This window comes from Mirounga leonina, unplaced genomic scaffold (genome assembly GCF_011800145.1).
Source record: "Mirounga leonina isolate KUSES-001 unplaced genomic scaffold, KU_Mleo_1.0 Mir_174, whole genome shotgun sequence".
Classification (NCBI taxonomy): domain Eukaryota; kingdom Metazoa; phylum Chordata; class Mammalia; order Carnivora; family Phocidae; genus Mirounga; species Mirounga leonina.
In genome coordinates, this window is record NW_023270451.1 from 1,759,785 (window position 1) to 1,775,385 (window position 15,601).

The 15,601-nt window shown below is 36.0% G+C and overlaps 1 protein-coding gene across 2 annotated transcripts in view; it reads left to right on the forward strand.

Annotated features, from left to right (window-relative positions):
• The window catches only part of COG5 (component of oligomeric golgi complex 5), a 307,147-nt gene that overhangs the window by 179,219 nt on the left and 112,327 nt on the right, over positions 1-15,601 (forward strand). Inside the window, exons 8-10 of one of the 2 annotated variants that reach the window (XM_035020356.1) lie at positions 2,589-2,754; positions 11,627-11,739; positions 12,217-12,294. In XM_035020356.1, coding sequence (XP_034876247.1) covers positions 2,589-2,754; positions 11,627-11,739; positions 12,217-12,294 — 357 coding nt within the window. The remainder of the gene's footprint in view (positions 1-2,588; positions 2,755-11,626; positions 11,740-12,216; positions 12,295-15,601) is intronic. The other variant, XM_035020357.1, reaches the window with a different exon arrangement.

Here is a 15,601-nt window from a genome sequence, read left to right on the forward strand (position 1 = left end):
TCATTGACACCCAGTGCTCCATGCAATACAGGCCCTCCTTAAAACCCATCACTGGGCTAACCCATCACCCCACTCCCCTCCCCTCTGAAACCCTCAATTTGTTTCTCAGAGTCCATAGTCTCTCATGGTTCATCTCCCCCTCCAATTTCCCCTTCATTTTTCCCATCCTTCTCCTAATGTCCTCCATGCCATTCCTTATGTTCCACAAATAAGTGAAACCATTTGATAATTGACTTTCTCTGCTTGACTTATTTCACTTAGCATAATCTCCTGCAATCCCAAATAATATTTTATAGTTTCCCAACTCACAAATGATATGTTTATATTAAGCTATGAATGTAACTGGCATTAATTGAAAAAGTGGTCATGTAAATTGGAAAGCTTAAAATTACAACTAGAATTATTATAAGTATTATAATTATTTCAAGTATTGCCATATTGGATGCTTCTTTAAGAATGAGGTAGGGGTGCCTGGATGGTTCAGTGTGTTAAGCAGCCCACTCTTGATTTCAGCTCCAGTCAGTCTCTGTGCTCTGCACTCAGGTCGGAGTCTGCTTGTCCCTCGCCCATCCCCCTGTGAGCTCTCTCTCTCTCTAAAAATAAATAAATCTTTAAATCATTCTCCTCCTTTGTTTAAAAAAAAAAAAAGGAAAGAGCTGTATATGTCTCTGTATTGAAAAGTTTGGGGGAGTTAATAATTTTTGGAGTGGGAAATGATGAAGACTGGTCCATGTTAACCAGATCTTTCAAGTGAAAGATGACTTTAAGTCTTTCAGTTAACATATACATATATCTTATGATGTACATTCATTCAGCTGATAACACGCAAACCTGCCATATGTTGAAAAGCTATGCTTTTCAGATTCTTTGAGAATAGTAAAGGCAATAAATATGATTTTGCAATAAGTATCTTTATTCTACTTTTATAAAGTGAATTCTTTGAGGTTGTTCAGGTAATGCTTTTTTTTTTTTTGTATTATATAGACACTGGTATAGTGATAGAGGAAGATTCTTTGCAGCTGTCTAATTTTGATCTTGATCTCTACTAAAAGGTAGAAGAGTGTTATCGCCCTGGAGAAAGGAAAAAATGGAACTAACAACAACCAAAGCATAGCGCTATACCCCATGTTTTCAGTTAACAATTTTATGTGAAATAGCTTATTTTCTCCCATTTTCTTTGATAGTTCACTGATAGAGAATTGACAGTATATACTAGAATTTAAATTCTGTTATAACCATATTAAATTAAGCTTTTTTCATTAAAACATTTGAAATGATGTCCATTTGCTTCTTTTTCTTGTTTAATTAAAAATCTAAAATGGGTATTGTATTCACTAACCTTGTCTGCTTTTATCTATAAGCTGATTCTGCTTTGCCTCTGGGTGTGTGTGTGTGTTACTGCATCATGTTATTAACACCAATATGTTTCAGAGTAACTTTTTGTCTTATTTATCAACTTAACCGTTAAGAAATTAAGTTAATGAAGTAATTTAACTTTTAAACTAAGTGCTTCTAATAACAGTCACTGAATCATTAAGTGAAAGCGGACTTTCACCTGTTTGGGCCTGGAGATATATGTTGATATACTAGATTCTGGCTTGATAATTCATTTACTTAGTGACAGAGTCAACAACCTCTTTATATTACTATGGACTCAATGTACTCACGGTGTTTTTACTACCTGCCTCGCTGCCTACCTCTCTCTGCTGTAGTCACTCTGTTCCAGCCACAGTCAGGGCCTTCTTGCTGTTTGATTAGCTGCCAAGCACATTTTTACCTCAGCACTTTTGTTGATATCTGTTCAGATCTGTTTTTCCCCATATCCTCCTCAGACTCCCTTGCTCATTATATTCAGGTCTCTGAAAATCACCTCAGAGATGCATTCTCTGAGTCTTCTCCATTATTTCCCCATGATTCTCTATTCTTATTCCCTGATTTTTTTTATAGCAATTATCACTACCTGTGATACTCTGTTACATACATATTTTTAATATATTTCTCAGGAGACATAAGTTCTGTGAGGGTAGGGACTTAATTGGTTTTGCTTAACTACTATATTTCCAGCACCTGGAACCAAGACAGTTACACAGTAAGCACTGTATAAATATTTGTGGTTAGAATGAATGAATGAACGACAGAAAGAAAGAAAAGAAAAGAAAAAGAAAATGAATAGTGTCAGTCTGCATGGTTCAGCCCTCAGTTAACTCTGCGGAATTCATTTATTTATTCTCCAAATAGATGTAGGTTGTTGTTAATTCCAGCATGGCTCTCTTTATAGGCATTAGTGGTAAATTTTAAATAAGCTCTAATAATAGAACTGATTTCTGATTTTGTTATTAGCCTTTAAAGAAGGAGAAAAAGGGGAAAGGGGGAAATAATATACATAGTATTTAACCTTGTCTTTTATGAAATAAATAATGACTAAAAATAATATTTGTTCCAAATGCACTCTCTTTGTTCTTGTCTGTGATAATTTAAAAATATGGTAGTAACTGCTCATGTACTGCTTAAAGTTGTAGATTTATATTGATTTTGTTTGTTTTCCTATTTATACCTATTGCCACCCTGCCACCCCCACCTTTTTAAAGAATCCAACCCAAGTCGGAACAGCTCTTCAGGTTTTCCATAATCTTGGAACTTTGAAGGATACGATTACCAATGTTGTGGATGGATATTGTGCTACTTTAGAAGAACATATCAACAGTGCGTTAGACATCAAAGTTCTGACTCAGCCTTCGCAGTCAGCTGTGAGAGGTATGGCTATGGTTTATATTTAGCTGCTTTATTTATTTATAACCAAGAAGTCCTTTGAATAGTATGTGAAACACTTAAGTTTCAAAGCAGTCTAATGACTCATTTTTTAGTAGACAGAAAATGAGAGAAGAAATTATGTTTCAGAATGTATTTATAACTTTTTTTGTCTAATCAGTGAGTTGAATTGGCGAATTGGTATATTCAGAACTTCTAGAAAAAAATCTATAAACTGTGGCTCCACTTAGTTCAGAGGAAACAGATGCAAGAAAAAAAAAGGAACATTTTTCTTTCTGAAATCCTTATCCTCACATGTACTTCTTGAGGCAGAAAATATTTTTTAAGGAAATGCAATTTCTCCCTTAGCTTTTTGGGCTTTTCCTTAGAATTATTTTCCTTAGAATAATTTTGGTATTCAGGAGCAAAGAAGGCTAACTGTGGACTTAGAAACTGATAAAACCTTTGGGAACGTTACAACCATAGCAAAATCTAAAAAAAACTACAAAAGAAAGGTGTGAGAGAGGAGTAGCCCCACAATAGCAGTCTGCAACTTTTTTTCCTGCCAAGATGTACCTGCTGATGGCATTCATGTATAAAACACCCTTCAGAGATGAGATAGGAAAGACCACAAGTTATATATACCTCTCATCTAGCCAACATATCTCTGCATTTCTCTCCTTGTATTCTCTTTTCTGTTCTATTAATATGAATGAGCTGTGCTTGCACCTAGCAAAGACCAAGTACTCTACTCTTAGTCCGATGTCCCAAGGGCATTGCTTTAGCAGATCCCCTCTGTCTGCCATGTAGTCAGTTTTCCTTCTTTAAATTTCTTTCCTGTCACATTCAGTTGTGCTAGTGTACCTTCTTCTGCTTAAAGACACATCTATGTTTGACTACGTTTCCTTCTTCAGCTCTGCTCCCCCATTTTGTTTCTTCAGGCTACAGAAAAATTCCCCAAAGTTGTTGTGTATACTTACTGTCTCCAGTTTTTCTCTTTCCATTTTTCTTTAAGATTTTTATTTATTTTAGAGAGCTTGAGGGGGTGGGGAGAGGAGCTGAGGGAGAGGGACAGCACAGAGCCTGATGCAGGGCTTGATCCCATGACCCTGAGATCATGACCTGAGCTGAAACCAAGAGTTGGACGCTCAACCAACTGAGCCACCCAGGCGCCCCTCTTCCCATTTTTCTATTGAAGAAGCTGCTCTGTCATCAGAGTCGTCCTAAAAAATAAATAATGCATATAGAATTAATAACAGAGTTCCTCATACATGGCTTATACTAAAAAAATATTTACAGTGAGTGAGTATTGTTTTTATATTTGCTATATAAACATAGCCTTAAATAACACAAATATATGCCACTCATAAATAAGCTTTACTAGATAAAAAGAGATAAAAGAATCTTAGATCTTAAAGGGATTTTTAAAGGTTAGCCCTAGCCTCTGAATAGATCTGTATTAAGACTGTCCCAGAAGGGGAGCTTTGAAAAGAAATTGCCAAAGGAGATTTCCCTCTCAGCTTTTCCCAGCAATTATTCTCAGAAAGTTTGATCTAATGTTTAAATTTCCAGGAGCAGTTTAATCTCATTCCCTCTTGTGTTGTCAAAAAAAGGAAAAAAAATGAAAGCAATTATTCACATGCTGTCAGTCCTAATGTACAACCTTTTTGTTGAAAGAATAAAGAATTTTAAAGCCTTATTATCATCTGTTGAGGAGTGGATACTGTGATTTAATGTAGAAACCTTAGGCATCAATTCTTGATTATTTTTAAAAGAATAATCACTATTATTTTTAGTTTTTTAAATGTGACATTGGCAATATTCATGTTAATTTGCTGATTTTGTTGGTTATATTGAGATTATGGATTAGAATGTCCTTGTTTTTTGGAAATACACATTAAAGTATTTCAAGGGTGATGGAGCATCATGTCAGTAACTTATTAACAAATGACTCGGGGAAATTTTTTTTTAGTATGCTTTCAAATTTTCTGTATGTATAAGATTGTTCCAAAAAATTTAAAATATATAAAATTGATAGAATTTTAAGGGGAAAATATTATCTGTGATGTATTTCAGAAGCTTATAATTCAATAAGAAAAAGATAACTCAATTGAAAAAATAAGAATATGATTAGGGAGTTAACAGAAGAACATATCTAATAAATGGGAAAATATGTACAGCTTCTTTTTAGAGGATGAACTGGTTATTAGGGAAATACAGATAAGACAAGATACAATTTCTCAATCATGAGATTGGCAAAATCTAAGAATTAAGTGTTGGATGGGAGCAGAAACCCTTTTTTTTTTTTAAAGATTTTATTTATTTATTTGAGAGAGAGAATGAGACAGAGAGAGAGAGCACGAGAGGGGGGAGGATCAGAGGGAGAAGCAGACTCCCTGCCAAGCAGGGAGTCCAATGAGGGACTCGATCCAGGGACTCCAGATTCATGACCTGAGCCGAAGGCAGTCGCTTAACCAACTGAGCCACCCAGGCGCCCCGAGCAGAAACTCTTATATGCTGACTGTAGGAGAATGAAATGGTTCAGCCACTTCACTCAGTTTTACCAAATTGTTCTCTAAGGTTAAAACTGTGTGTACCTTGTGATCTTATAATTTCTGTTAGAAAAATAATACCCTAGAGAAACTCTGTCATATATATATATATATATATATATATATATATATATATATATATATATATATATGAATTTTTATTGTATCATTATTTGTATTAGTGAAAAAGTGAAAACAATCTTTCCTCCAGTGGAAATAAAGTGCTACCGTTGGGTCTCAGTTTTTCCAGTGAGCCTATGCCTTTGTACTTGAACTTCACAAGCATACTAATTTTTTTTCCTCCCTCATGTGGGAGAGAATGCCCAGAGTGGGCTGGAGTTGGGTACTTCCCTTCCCCAGGTCATTTAGGTTCTTATAATACCCCAGAGGGTCAGGCTCTGGTTAACTAGTTTCCCCTCAGGGCAGGCCTTGTTGAGAATAGAGTCCTCTGGTATATTTCAAGATGGTTCTTTTTTTCTTCCTCCTGCTGGAGGCATGAAGGGATTTTTCCCCGTTATTTACTGTGGGAACCTACTTGGGCTCCTGGATGCAAATCTCAAATATTGTGGTCCTCCTATAACTGGGTACGCCTGGAGCTTTTAATTCTCAGAGTTGCCCATTTTGAGCCTCTAGCAATTCATCAGTTACAGTTCAGGTTTTCCTTCCCTAGCACTGGCTCCCACTGTCTGTTTTCTGCTAGCAAGGCTCTGCTCCCATACGTGGAGACTTCCTGTATTCACCTGTCAGTCTCTCTTATCTTGGGAGCAATGGTTTGCCATGTGTCCTCTCCTCTCTTACAGGTCCAAGAAGGTTGTTGATTTCTCAGTCTGTTCGTCATTTAACTTGTTGTTAGGACAGAGTGGCAACTTAGAGGCTCCTCACAGTTGGAACCAGAAATGGAAGTTGCTAACTCAGATTTTTACCCCCATACCTCACTTGTTTCTTCTTTGACGTTGTTAAAAGTAAGACAACTGACCCTAAATGGAGTCACTTATGCTAAACCCCACATCACCAAATTGAGACATAACTTAATTACAGTTTCAGCCTTTCTCAGAAATGGAATCTTAAACCAATCAGGAATTACTTAATTAGTACTAGTACTAGAGAGGTAATTCTGCCCTACTGCCCCTTAAAGGAAAGTGACCTTGCCATAACCAATTTGCTTTTTTTTTTGTCTAGTATAACTTCTCTGTTCCTGCTCCCTTCTGCCTATAAAAATCTCTCATTTCATACAGCTCCTGAATAAAAGCCAGTAAGATTGACTAAAAGCCAGTAAGATCTTTAAAATTTACTCAGTTGAATTTTATTTTTTAACAATGTCCATATGGATCTTTCCTTACCTTTGAAGTCTAGTAATTTCTTTAGGATATATCTTGGCATTGAATGCTCTGTATCATTTTCTTTCTGAGTTAGAATATGTTCTCTTTTATAAGTTTACTTTAATTGCATATTTGAATATTTTTATTTTCCATTTGTTCTTTTCAGGAACATTATGCACATGTAACATCTTATTTGTTTTCCATTTCTAATATCTTTTCTGTAATTATTATATTTTACATCTTTGAAATTTATTTCATTTTGTACAATTTCTTCTTGCTCATTTCCCATTTCTGATTATATTTTCACCCTTGATCATTATATTGTTTTGTTATTCATAATGTGTTCTTAATCTCTGTTATATATTTACACTAAGAATGTTCCCTATAGTTACTTTGAGACAGTGGAAAACTATAATTCTTCCCGTTGTTTCCTTTGGGAATTTCTTTGGCAACTTAAATTCTTTTCCTTCCCCCTCTTCCTTCCCTCTCAATCTGTGTTAGGTCCTATATTATTTGTTTCTGATTGTTACTCATCTTTGAAAGGTACTGCTGTTTGCTGAAGAGTAATATAGGGGTAGTCGTAGGGAGAGACTAGGGCAGTCTATAACTAGGATTAAGTTTGTTATCTATACTAACCATTCACCAACTTATTTCCTTCTATCTTGGAAACACATCTTTCATCAAATTTTCGATCATTCTAGAGCTTAGTGTGAGTCCCCATAAAGCCATTTAGGCAGTTTTTGTGTGGAAACCCCACGTTCTCTGCTTTTCTTTCCTCTTTCACCTCATTTTTACCTCTAAGAGTCTCCCCAAACTAGAGGGCTACTTATTATACAGTGTAAATATGATTTTATTATGATTTCTCCTTCAGTTTTTCTTTGTTGTGATTCTGGAGCATTAAACATTTTATTAGCTTCTTCTCTGGCTCATCCATGTCTCCTCATTTCAGCGCTAAGCAAAGAATCATTGGATAGCTGGTCTAAAGTTTTACAATTGATTTTAAGGGCAATTTGGTTTTTGTTAATGGTCTAAGATGACAGCTGTCTGGTTCCTTCTTCATTTTGATTTATCCTCAGCATTTGACATACATAATCTTGAGTTTGATGTTTTAGTTGATTCCTTGTTTTTGAAGTTCATTTTTTTCCCCTCTACTTTTTGTTCTATTTTCATTGGCTTTTAAGGGAAGAGAGTAGAAAAATGATTTTACTCTACTATAAGTAACTAGAAATCACTCTTAAGTATTATTTTTTGAGAAACTCTTGGTTTCTTCTATCAATTTAATAAAACTTAGTTTATGACACTATTTTGCTTCTTGATTCTCCTGAAGCTAGCTGATAATGGCATCAGTTTTTCTGTTTTAATTATTCTTTCTGTTCTTCTGTTATATAGCTGTTCTATATTAATTATTTTTATCACGTTGATACCTTCAACAAGATGTATTTAGCTTGTGAGGATAAAAATCTTTAAGTACTGAAGTCTTAAGTAAGAAAAATGAAACGTTTAGAACTAGTTGAAGCAATGATTGTGATCTCATTTTTCTCTGCTTCAGTTTCTCCAAAGTAAATATAAACAGAAAATAATACTTTCTTATGTATCTGGTTGTATTTACTTTAAGAGAGTGATGGGTTGATGTGTCCCATAATTCTTTATAATAAAATTGAGCTATGCATATTCCAGGAATTTGATCAATATTTTCTAATTTTCACAAAGGCACTGTATCCCCTTTCTTCATTGTAATGAGTTCATTCTGTATATGACATGTGAGCTAATTGCAGATTGTTAAAGATTACCTCTCTATTCCCTGTATGCTTTTCTTTAATAGTCTGCACAACACTGCAGATAATTTTTAAAATTAATTAGACCTAGATCTCAAACAGGAATTATTCATATTTTTAAAACCAGTGTTTCTCTCATAGGTGTTTCTCTCTTTTATTGCTTTCCACTATCATCAGACTAAAAAGTAATAGCATCTCTTTGCTGAGGATACATGTAATTTTTTTCTGAACTTAGAATTGTTGAAAAACTATAATGAAGCAGCTTACAAACACAGCCTCTGGTTTTCTTGATTTCTTGCCCTCCTTAAAACAGGATAAACTAATCACTGATGGGCTCTTCTGCATGGCTTTAAAGCTTAATTTGGATTGGAATTTATACTTTTTTAAAAGATTTTATTTAATTTGGAGAGAGAGCACAAGTTGCGGGGGAGGCAGAGGCAGAGGGCGAGAGAGAATCTCAAGCAGACTCCACACGCTGAGCGCAGAGCCTGACACGGGGCTTGATCTCATGACCCTGAGGTCATGACCTGAGCCGAAATCAAGAGTTGGATGCTTAACTGACTGAGCCACCAGGAGCTCCTGGAATTTATACTTTTCCATTTGACACTAAAATTCCCTTTTTCTATGTTGAAACATTTTAGATCTGCACAGATAGTTGTGGTTGTGTATTACATACAAGAACATTCTTAGACATAACTCTTAAGAAATTGAACATTGATATATTAATATTAATGTGTAATCCATATTCAACATTTTTCACTTATTCCCCCAAATATTCCTTTTTTTTTCCCCCCAACATGAACCAGTCAGGATTATGCTTTTCTGTTAGTTATCTTGTCTCTTTTCTCTCCTTAATCAAAACAACCCCAATGCCTTTTTTGCCATTAACATGTTTGGAGAGCCCCACAATTTGAATTTATCTGGATTTATCTGATTGTCTCTTCATGGATTTATTCAGAATAAACAGACCAGTAAAGTGATATTGTATATTTACCATTAACATCATATCAGTAAGCACCCAAATTATGTCAGTTTGTCTCATTCCCGCTGATGTTAAAGGAAATTACCTCATTACCGTGGTGTGTGCCAGATTGCTCATTATAAGAGTACTTTCTTTTCTTTGTGATTAGTAAGTAATTTGTGGTGCATACCTTGAGACCATGTGAATATCCTGTTTTCCATAACATTTCATCCAGTGTTTTTGTATCCAATGATTATCTTTCCCTCAATTAATTATTTTACTAGGAGTTGCAAAATGGTGATTGTTTTCTATCATTCTCTCTGCATTTATTAACTGACATTCTTCTGTAAAGAGAAATTTCCATTCTTTTTATTATTTATTTACTTATTTATAAAGATTTTATTTATTTATTTGACAGAGACAGCGAAAGAGGGAACACAAGCAGGTGGAGCAGGAGAGGGAGAAGCAGGCTCCCCACGGAGCAGGGAGCACGATGCAGGACTCGATCCCAGGACCCCAGGATCATGACCTGAGCCGAAGGCAGACGCTTAGCCGACTGAACCACCCAGGCGCCCTCCTTTTTATTTTTTTTAAGTTTTTATTTCAATTCCATTTGGTTAAAATACAGTGTAATATTAGTTTCAGTTATACAATATAGTGATCCAACACTTGAATGCAATATCCAGTGCTCATCAGAAGTTCATCCTTTTTAAACATTTGAATTTTCACTATGACTCATGAATTATTTTTTTTTTTTTACAATTTTTTTACAATTGATTTTAAGGGCAATTTGGTTTTTGTTAATGGTCTAAGATGACAGCTGTCTGGTTCCTTCTTCATTTTGATTTATCCTCAGCATTTGACATACATAATCTTGAGTTTGATGTTTTAGTTGATTCCTTGTTTTTGAAGTTCATTTTTTCCCCTCTACTTTTTGTTCTATTTTCATTGGCTTTTAAGGGAAGAGAGTAGAAAAATGATTTTACTCTACTATAAGTAACTAGAAATCACTCTTAAGTATTATTTTATGATCCATTATCATCAGTAATGACCATCAGGATGGTCAAATGTTCCCAAATCCGTTTTGGGGAAGCCTCTTCCAGTCAAGGTCCTATGTACTTTGACCAGTCTCCGTTTGTCTTTGAACATTTCTTTGCTGTCTGGCACAGTATGTACCAGATATACCTTCTGCTTTCATTGCTCCAAATATGGAATGATCCTTTTCCTCAATGAGCCCTGGTTTCTTTTATTGGGGAATGGCACATACAAATCAGAATTTGGGTGCTAGGTATACTCATTTCTATTTAGGAGTCACTGTTTCTTTGCCCTTTCAGTGGACAGAGTTGAGAAATTCCTCTGATCCCCATTACATATTTGGATCTTTATTCTGTTTATGGTGAGAACCTTCATTTAGTCTATCGCAGACTACACCTAAAGGAGTTTTGCGATTGCTACGTCGGTATCATGTCCAGCAACAAATCTGCTAAGTACTATTATTCTTTACAATTCTTTTTGTCCCTAAAATATATCTCACTAAAGTTAGGGTTCTGTAATTAAAAATTACCTCAATTAATTGTTCTCCCTGGTGTGGTTGTGTTACCAATTTGATGTACAGTTAGTTTCATTTGTTTCGGTATTTATTTGCATTTTGTTTTAGGGTTTGCTTTTTCCATCCTCTTTAAACTTAAATTTATTTTAAAATATGTAAAATAGGGGCACTTGGGTGGGCTCAGTCGGTTAAGTGTCTGCATTCGGCTCGGGTCATGATCCCAGGGTACTGGGATCGAGTCCCACATTGGGCTCCTTGCTTAGCCAGGAGCCTGCTTCTCCCTCTGCCTGCCACTACCCCTGCTTGTGTTGTATCTCTGTCAAATAAATAAATAAAATCTTAAAAAAAAATACATAAAACATTTATATGGCTCATAAAGACTCACCACTTCTATCTCCATTCCTTTCACCTTGTACGTCTCCTACCACTCCTACTGCCACTTTTAGAAAACTATTTTCATTAATTACTGTTTTGTGTTTTATCTCTCCTCTGTGTGTGTGTGTGTGTTTGTGTGTGTGTGGTGTGTGCCTGAGTGTGAGATCTTATTTTCCTTCCTTTCTTAAACGTAAAAGGTTAAGAGTCCTTTTCATATTACTCGTAATAAATTCTTTCTTAAAGAAGGAACTTCTTATTTTTTTAGCTTGAGGATGCTTTTTATAATAACATATTTTGTTATACTTGAAAATTTTTATTTATCATATTTCTTTGTCACTCTTAAACAGGGGGACCTGGACGATCTACTTTGCCAACCCCAGGAAACACTGCAGCTTTTCGTGCTTCCCTCTGGACCAATATGGAGAAACTTATAGATCATATTTGTACTGTTTGTGGACAGGTAAATATTTTAGAGAATGGAAAGAACATTAATTATGGGGGCGCCTGGGTGGCTCAGTCGTTATGCTCTGCATTCGGCTCAGGTCATGATCCCGGGGTCCTGGGATCGAGCCCCACATCAGGCTCCCTGCTCAGTGGGAGGCCTGCTTCTCCCTCTCCCACTCCCTCTGCTTGTGTTCCCTCTCTCACTGTCTCTTTCTCTGTCAAAAAATAAATTTAAAAATCTTTAAAAAAAAAGACCATTAATTATGGATTAATGCCTATTATTCCAAGTTGTGTGACCTTGGGCAGCTTTCTTAAAATCTGTGAGCATTCAAAATACCTACCTTAGCTGATTATAATATATGTAGAGGCTCTAGCACAATGCCCTCTTCCTTCCCTTGCTGTTTTAGTGCCTAAGCTTTACATTTGTTACATTTTCATTTTCAAAATGAAAATACCCAATTACGTACATTCTCCCCCTTTCTGCCATTTTTAGGTACAACATCTACAAAAAATATTAGCCAAGAAGAGAGATCCTGTTTCTCATATTTGTTTCATTGAAGAAATAGTTAAGGTATGTTTAAATGAAAATATTTTTATCTCTTTATTAAAAAATGCAGGAAGATATGAGCCAGCATTGTTTGTGTTCTTACCTTATGGAATGGCTACATGTCAAATAGCCATAGAAATTGTATTTCTTTTTTTTCTTCTTTCTTCTTTCTTTTTTCTTTCTTTCTTTTTTCTTTCTTTCTCTCTCTCCCTCTCTCTCTCTCTCTCTCTTTTTTTGAGAGTGCAAGGTAGGAAAGGAGTAGAGGAAGAGGGAGAGAGAAAATCCCAAGCAGGATCCACACCCAGTGCAGAGCCTGATGTGGGCTTGGTCTCACAACCCTGAGATCTAGACCTGATCAGAATCCAAGAGTCAGATGTTTAACTGACTGAGCCACTCAGGCACCCCTGGAATTGTATTTCTTGACAACAACAAACTTTCTTTATAACATATGTATAAGCACAATTGTTTTTTGAGTAGATGCTATCAGTAATACTTTTTATAGACTAATTTCTAAAATGAATAAACTAATTTCTAATTTTCTGTCATATAAATGATTTATTGTAAATGTTTTTAAAAGTTCCATTAGAGAATAAGATGAAAATTTGGAGAAAATAAGATACTTAATTAGTGGTCATTATAATGTCTTATAAAGTCTTTACTGAAAATGGTGGGATCCATTCAGTTGTTAATTTTTCTTATAAAGCACATTGCTGTATCCCATTTTTCATATTCTGAAATTCTCCCTTCTGTCATCCACCAATCCACTGGCCTCATGGGCCATAAGAATTCCTTCCATGCATAGAAATCTGACTCTACGTTTTATTCATTCATCTTGATATGTTTTTAATAAGGAATAATTGAGTAATTAATTATTCAGTTCATCATTTAATCCTGACACATAAGTGTTCCAAAGAAAAAAATTCTCTAAGTTTCCATTGTTACAGTATAGATCATTTCCTTTGTAAGTCCAAAATTTAAGCATTTTATATATTGTGTTGTGGATCTCCAGGACCACCCCCAAGTTTGGTGATTTGCTGGGAGGATTCATAGCATTCAGCGTATAGTTGTGCTTGTGGCAATGATTTATTACAATGAAAGGACATGAATCAAAATCAGCTTCATGAAAGGAAAATCAGCAGTAGGGAAAAAGCATATAGGGTGAAGTCCAGAGGCAACTAGGTGCAAGCTTCTAAGAGTCCTCTCCTAGGTCTCACAGACAGGACACCTTTAATTCCTCCAGCAACAAGTGGTGACAGCATGTGTAAAATGTCCTCTGGGGAAGTTCACCTTGCACCTATGAGTTCAGGGTTTTAATCAGGAATCACTTACTGCCTGGCATGTACCAAAATTCCAGACTCCCAAAAGAAAAGCAGCTATTCAACATACACCACATTATCTGTACAAACAGTTTAGGGATAGTGAGCGTTCTTATAAAAAAATCATGAGGACCCTCTCAAAATCCAAGTCCCAGGTACCAGCCAAGAACCACCCTTGCAGGCAGGCATTTCTAACTATAGCAATCTCAGACCTGCTGTGTAAACTCATTTTTGCACATGTACTTACAGTAGTATATACCCACTTCCATTATCCTGCTTCATATTTGGCTTTTAATTGTATGAAAGAAACAATAAGATGCTTTTGTCAGTTTGTATAATAATTATTTTTTAAGAGGATTTCTTTGTCTTTATTCTTTGCATATTTATTAGTGGTTTTTGATTTGTGGTTTCCATTGGGTTTGTATATAATATAACATCTTCTGTATATAGCAGTCTATGTTAAGTGGATAGTTGTTGAAGTTTGAACCCATACTTTACTCCTCTCCTCCCCACATTTTAGGGATATGTTGACATATTTCACACCCTTTTATTTTGTAAGGTCCTTGATAAATATTTTACAAAAATATTTATTTTTACTGCTTTTGTGTTTCCTACCTTCATACTGTTACTTTAGTCTCTCCTTTTCACTGATAGAATCCCCTTTAATATTTCTTGCTTGGCTGGCTTAGTGGTCATGAACTCCATTAGTTTTTGTTTGGGAAAATGTTTATCTCTCCTTCTATTCTGAATGATAGCCTTGCTGGATAGTGTATTATTGGCTGCAGGTTTTTTTTCCGTTCAGCACTTTGAATAGATCATGCCACTCTCTTCTACCTTGGAAAGTTTCAATTGAAAAATCCCCTGATAGCCTTATGGAGTTTCCCTTTTATGTAACTTTGTTCTTTTGTCATGCTCTTTTTGAAGTTTTTTCTTTACTATATTTTGCCATTTTAATTGTAATATGTCTTGGTGTGAATCTGCTTTTCTTGATTTTGTTGAGGGTTCTCTGGCCTCCTGGTTCTGGATATTTGTTTTCTTCCTCAGATTAGGGTAGTTTTCAGCTCTTGTCTCTTCACATAAATTTTGTGTCCCCTTTTCTTTGTCGTCTTCTTCTGGAACTCCTGTAATGTGAGTATTACTGTTTGATGGAGTCACTGAGTTCCCTAAGTCTGTTTTCATTTTCCATCATTCTTTTTTCTCTCTTTTGTTCATCTTGATTTCTTTCCATTACTCTGTCTCCTAGATCATTGATTTGTTGCTCTGTTTCTTCCAGCCTGCTATTTATCCCATCAAGCATGTTCCTCATTTTGTTTATTGAGCCCTTTATCTTTGCTATGGTATTCCTCATCTCTGCATTAAGGGTATCACTCATATCTTCCACTCTTTTCTCAAGTCCACTGAGTAGTCTTATGATCCTTACTCTAAATTCTCTATCAAGCATGTTACTAATATCTGTTCTGCTTAAGTCTCTGGCCATGTATAGCCTTGTCCTGGTTTTTCATTTGGGACAGATTTTTCTGTCTTCTCAATTTGTCTAAATCTCTGTGCCCATTTCTGTGTGTTAGGAAAGTCAGTTATGTCTCCTGTTCTTGAAGGTAATGGCCTTATGAAGAAGAGGTCCTATAGTGCCCTGCCATGTAGTGTCTCCTGTTCCCCAAGGCCTGGCACTTCCAGCAGTGTCTCTAGTGTGTGCTGCTTGCAATCAGCTTTTGTGACCTAGCCACTTTATCATTCAGGCCAGTCATCGGCAGAGGCTGTCTTTTCCTTTTGTGGACAGTATTTGGTCCCTGGCTTGAATGTGGCACGTTTTAAGTAGGTGTGATCTGGTCTGCTTGTGAAGTGAGACCTGTTGGCACTGTTGCTGGAACTGAGACTCTGCAAAACTCCCAGGTTGGGAGACATGGTGTTGGCAGGGGTTTGGGCTGGTCTTCTGGGGGAGAAGGCCTGCTGCTATGACTGAGGTGGGTGTGACTGGGAGGGGCAGTTCTACTGGAGTGGGAGGGGTGCAGGCTGGG